We start from the raw sequence: 6103 nt of genomic DNA, 5'->3' as shown, positions 1-6103 counted from the left end.
AGATTCACCTGGGTTCCTGATGAGTCTCTCGAAAAACCAAATTTATTTGCAAATGAGTGCATTTCGTCAGTTTTTACCCTAAGCACTTTGGTCTCGGATTCTGCGGTCGAAAAACTCCTCTGAGGTTGTTCCCTTCAAATACACATGAAGACTTAAATTTAAATTTAAATACGAAATTTTGCAGACACTGAGTGAGTTCCTGGACTTTCATTACTACACTGCACCGAACATCATGTTTTATTGCTTTGATTCATGCCTTCACGAATTCGAGCAACGGTGCTCGTTCATACTGCCAGCGGTGACAAATTGTGGGCAATCCCAAAAGCGTCAGTGAATAATAGTTGGCCACGATCATCCACAAGATTAAATATTCATACCTGAGAGGTATGTACTTCGCACCAGCCTGGGATGGATAAACTAAACAGGAAATAGAATTTTTAAGACATACGGTAGATATAGATGCCTAAGTGCGCTACAAGGAATAACACAAAGCTCGGTAAAAAGTGCTTCAGAATCCAAATGACCACTAATTACAGGGTATCAAATGAGAAACAAGTGTCTCAAAATATACTCCGCGATATGATCATATGGTCACCTATGATTCTCACCATAATTCCAGCAGTAACGGTTGAAAGTTAATGGCTTTTGGTCAGCCACTGGAAACAGACACACGTTTGCAAGACGTGTCTTGAGAAAGTTGACGGAAAATCAAAGAATGGCGGAAAAGAGTTTTGCAAATACACAGGTCTAAGGAGTTTACACATACCAGAAAATTACTGATACTGAGTCTCAAGAAGAAGAATTTTTTAGCAACCTTATGAGTAGTATATTACTGAAACTGTCTTTCCACTGGATTTTAATTGAGTCGTTGGAACCACAAAGTTATGGTGCCCTTGCTCCAGGCTACCATGTTCAACGGATCCCGAGTTGAGTTGAATATTTGTAAACAATGGTTCTCGACTGGTTCCGCCTTGTGATACACGATTTGGTTTGTGATGATACGCCAGATGTCGAGCACTGCTTGATCTTTTTAAATAACTTCGTTGCAACGATTAATCATCATCATCATCATCATCATCAGCATCATCATCATCGTCATCATCATCGTCATCATCATCATCCTCATCATCATCATCACCATCCTTCTCCTCCTCCTCTTCCTCTTCATCATCATCATCATCACCATCATTATCAACATCATCATCGCTTCCGCTTTCTACGAGTTTGAATAAGGATTTTGAGCAACAATGTGCATTTTCAAGCCGTTTCTTAGATGAGCATTGAAGACACCACAGACCACTAAGCGACCAACAATACTGGCTGGCGTCATATCCACGTGTCTGATGCCCAGATTTAGCGTTCTTTATAGGCTATGACAGAACACCGTGAACGATGGTGTCCCCAACGATATTATATTGCTACATGTGTCGGGTCCGCTCTGCCATCTTGAGGATTTGGGGCATTTGCCCTATTTTGCTCTGCCGAAGACTGACCGCCCTGCCAATGAGGGTAATCTGACGGTAGTCTGACTCTCACCCGCCAATTACAAATTAAAAGGTCCCTGTTTTCCGAATTTACCTAACCAAACAGATTAAACTGATCAAACTGATCAAACAGAAGAAGGGTCACGTGTTCTGTGACTAATTCATCCACTCGCAACAGACCTGACATATTGGCCAGGATTAATGACGTTTGCAGACTCTTACGCTTTTGGAAATAAGGGAGCAGCAGAAAAGGGAGTAAACATTGTATGTTCTGTGTTCATTTCCTGCTGAATGAAGAACCTCCTAGCATTCTAATATCAACCCTCACAAGGTTGCATTTTATTTGTCGGCTTTTCAAACCTACATACGAAGGAATCATACTACCCAGAACTGATACAGATGCCAACTCCAAAATGACAGATCTTCATTCGTAGGCCGACCTGGTGAGTGCATCAAGACGACTTTTTTTATGGGGTTAGCGCAAAGTATAAAGTTCGTAAAGCTGTCTTAAATTTACTGGCTCTAGGTTAGGTCAAAACATGTGGCTTTCGCAATAAAATCAGCTACAGCTTCCAGAGCCCGCCGAGGCTCCCTGGAATACCTTGCGTAACCGTTATCCAGCATTTTGATGAGGCACTTCGCATGTCGACATTTGATGGTTTTCAGAGTTTATTAAGCTTCTGTCAACTTTGGTAGTTACTGATGTTATCCCATCGTTCACTTTTCAACCCAGCAATATCCATCTATATTGTTGCTGATTTCTCTTCATAAAGGAGTCGGTAGGGATTAGGCAGAACGGAGGGTTCATCAGGTTGCGAGACGAATCACTCAAGGTTATATCAACTCTTCAGGCTGCGCTGTTCCAGCTCTGAATCTTGGTTTAAATAATGCTGTGACTAGACAGCGAACTATTGTCAGTGGTGAGCATCTTAACTTACTCAAGTGTTGAGTATCCGTCGCACAGGAAATAAACGAGGACCCCAAAAACAGCAGTCAAATACCAAAGCAAAACTCTAAAGCAATATTTTCACGTAGAGTAGTACATGGCATGCTACATACCTGGAAAAACCAAGCATTACTCGAGCACCACTGTCTATGTAGAATTTCGATTATGGGTGCTGCGTGGGTGTTGCTGGGTGCTGCTGCAACCTGAGAGAAAGAGACACTCCTTCATAATGTGATTTCATTGCTGATTCGCTTACACCTTGTGGCTGTCGTGGGATACTCATTCTAACATGGCACGGGGATTAGTGATTAAATGACGTTCATTAAGGGTTCCCAGTTGACACAATTTATAATCATGGTCTCCGAAACGTGTGCAAAGAAGCTTGCAAAGATTCGTGCAATGAGTTGATTGTTCATGAGGAAAGTACCGAAAATTCGCACGACGATTTTGCCAGTTGAAGACATTCGAAATTCCGAACATTGATGGAAGTGTTTTTTGTTCAACTGCTTGGCCCTAAAAGGTGTGATATCTACATGAATGTTAATGGTGAAAAGCTAGCCATGTGCTTGTGATTAATTGTTTGATTTTACAGTTCCTTGTCGATAAGGTCACACTTGACTTTTGTGCTTAACCTACTTAAGTTTGGTGGAGAAAGCAAGAAATGATAAACAACAAATCTATATCGTCGCACCTGCCAATGAATGAAGGGGTTTTGTGGATCTTTACGAACTGCTATACTCCTCTACCATGTTCTTGCGGAACGTTATACACTTCGCCAAAGTTACCCGCATCTTGCTGCATCCCGCACCAATTATGTTAACCGGAAAGGATTTCGATGTGAGAATTTCGGGTATATGTTGATTATGTAGGTAGTTAAGTCTTTGTGTTACTGAGTAGATAAAATAAACTACTGGGGCTTACTTCTGAGCTGAGAAAAGTCCGAACTCCAGACAGTGTTCCAATTTGTGGACCTGACTACTTACATTGCATGAACATGGTGAGGAAACCGGTGGAAATCAATCATTAAGACCGTTTCTCTGGCGGCCATTACTTTCGAAATGATTTCCAATCAGCTGTTTGACTGGTCTGTTCGGAAGCATGATCTTCAATGAGGTGATAAATGTTCGAATTATGTAAATAATATATCAGGGCAACCTAGCTGGAACAAGATAACTCTGTTACACCACGTTTTTCGGCAGACGCTTCCAATAACTTCAATTAATTTCTTGTGTAGCTGAATTCGTTTGTGCTGAAGGCAGTCTGTTTTCTGCATTCTTATTCTGGAGAGGTAGATATAGAATATTTTCAGACTGCTCAGTCGGTGTGGCAAAGGGGGTCAGACAGACGGGCTATTTTTTACCAACTATTAACGACGGTCTGTGAGTAAGACTAAAGGAACGTGGGTTTTCGACAGAAAAGTCGCCAATTAGCAATGTGGGGATTTCGCGCACGGTTCGCAAATCATTTGTAAACTAGAAATTTGAGTGTTGGCCTGGGTTAGAGAGCAAGTTTGCACTTCTGTTTATCCGCTATTACAGACCTCTACTTTTCGCTCGACTTTGCCCAGTCGATTGTGCAAAGAAAATCTTCGCTGCTTGAAGATTAAACCGGGGTTTGGTAATTCAGATGATTGGTCAAAATTTACACTACCGCATTTAACAAAGTCCTTTTTGCTTGTGGATTTTTTTATTAATACCTCCCCGTTTTTGCTCAATATCCCAACTACAGAAAGAATATCTAACTTTAGTGGAACAGTGCATGAATTTCGCCTGTGAAATGATGGATTTGTGCAGAGGTACGCAAGAGGTTGAAGCCGTGATTTCTGACTTCCTCGAGGATGGGACAAATATTCGTGATCCGCTGGGCCGATTACGATTAGCCATTCAGTTTGAGGAGAAAAAGGTAAAGATTTATTATTTACCTTTTCTTCTAGTTTGCCGTCTTTGTATCCATCGTTTCTGGCACGATTCTGAGTAGTGTAATCTCGTGTACCAGCATATCAGTCAACAAAATCATTACCATGCACGATGCCTTGTGTGAGTATTGTTGTATTCTTTCTGAACTCGAGATAGTTCAAGGCTGAGGAGAGCTCAGCGGTTAAGGTAGCAACTCACGGATTGGAGGGTCCGGGATTCGAACTCACCTCAGCATTATTCTTTCTGAACTCGAGATAGTTCAAGGCTGAGGAGAGCTCAGCGGTTAAGGTAGCAACTCACGGATTGGAGGTTCCGTGATTCGAATTCAACCTCAGCATTTCGACTCTTCTTGTGTAAGCATGAGCAATCTGGTAGTGTCCATACTCTCGTGTTTCTTTCGGTTGGCGTGACAGCTACGAATGTGCCAACTATTTCAAGGTTCTTTGGTTGTATTGTGAATTCGGTATTAGTCTGTAGTCGCACCTTCTATCTCATCGATTAACTGATATTTTGGGGCGATAATAACACCTCAAGAGTCTCAAGTTAACCAAGGTTCGAGGAGGTGACTCTTGATCAGGTACCATCATCGTGTATGCGTGTTTCACACATTCCAGCTGCTCTTCCCTCGAGCTTTAACCAATGGCAGAATGTCCAGATATCTTGGTATGTGTTTCATCTAAAACTGCTTACGGACTGTTTTGTCTCGAAATCGAGTTACCAAATGACTGTGAAGATCCCAAATTGTTGTCGATTTTGAATATTTCAATCATCAGTTACCTAACTTACATCATTTTAAGAGGTAAACCGAAAAATTAAGACTGAAATGAAGACAAATGAATGAGATACCAAGAAGTTTCAGTTACCCAAACTTGGACAAATGTGATTGGTTGATTGGCTCACCGATGGATTTACATGGACGGCAATGGGATAGATACCTGGTGAGCTGCCATACGATCAAAGACTGGAGTTCATCCTTTGGCAAGCGTCTATCAGACTGCTGACGCCATTATGTAAAATATAGTCTAAATTTCCGCCCATTCCTCATTAAATTTCAGGTGAAATAGTTAAACTATCTTGGGCGATGGTGTTGTATAAAAAGCTTTATAGGGTATGAGATTAACTGAGGGTGTTACTTGACGATTTATTGAAGTCCTTTTGCGACTTTGTATCTGTCTGTGCTTGCCTGGTTGACACTTTCTGCCACTGTTAACCGCTTGCAATTTGTTTCGAAAAGTACACTTCTGTGATTAAACGCATTTATCACGCGTTGTATAAAGGCATAACTACTATATGAAACCAATTTCTGAATGCCTCGAACGTTCTTTCTTGCTTGTTTCCGTCAGTTCGTAGCCCATCCCAATTGTCAACAGTATCTAACCACAATTTGGTATGGATCTGAAACTGCATTCCTACAGTCCTGGTCGCTTATTCGAAAAATTGGTCTGTCAATCGCTGCCACTCCTCTCCTTCCGTTGCTCTGTTTAATCTACATCATGTTCCCTACATCCAACGTAAGTTTTTCCTCAGTCTAAGCTGCTCCGTGTTTCTGAATACTACTCATATTTCAGCAAAAGTTTTCCAAATTATTGAAGAAAGCTACTTTTAATTGCCGCCGACAGAGAGTACAGTTCTTAGGTTTAGCGCCAGACAGTATCAGGGTGCTTACTGGTTTTTAATATTCTTTTATTTATTTATTTATTTATTTATTTATTTATTTATTTATTTATTTATTTATTTATTTATTTATTTATTTATTT

The 6103-nt window shown here is 40.9% G+C and overlaps 2 protein-coding genes across 2 annotated transcripts in view; one reads left to right on the top strand and one right to left on the bottom strand.

The window, feature by feature from the left end:
• Positions 1-1052: 1052 nt before the first annotated feature.
• T265_05136 (hypothetical protein) overlaps positions 1053-6103 on the bottom strand; it is a gene marked incomplete at both ends in the record, with an annotated part of 9880 nt that continues 4829 nt past the window's right edge. The window contains one exon of the mRNA XM_009170060.1: positions 1053-1216. Coding sequence (XP_009168324.1) covers positions 1053-1216 — 164 coding nt within the window. The remainder of the gene's footprint in view (positions 1217-6103) is intronic.
• Positions 4159-6103, top strand: part of T265_05137 (hypothetical protein) — a gene marked incomplete at both ends in the record, with an annotated part of 13189 nt that continues 11244 nt past the window's right edge. The window contains 2 exons of the mRNA XM_009170061.1: positions 4159-4332; positions 5690-5857. Of these exons, the coding sequence (XP_009168325.1) occupies positions 4189-4332; positions 5690-5857 (312 nt within the window). The remainder of the gene's footprint in view (positions 4333-5689; positions 5858-6103) is intronic.

The sequence above is a fragment of the Opisthorchis viverrini genome (genome assembly GCF_000715545.1).
Source record: "Opisthorchis viverrini unplaced genomic scaffold opera_v5_96, whole genome shotgun sequence".
Lineage (NCBI taxonomy): Eukaryota > Metazoa > Platyhelminthes > Trematoda > Opisthorchiida > Opisthorchiidae > Opisthorchis > Opisthorchis viverrini.
The sequence above is the reverse complement of the archived record's forward strand: the minus strand, read 5'-3'. Positions and strand labels throughout refer to the sequence as shown.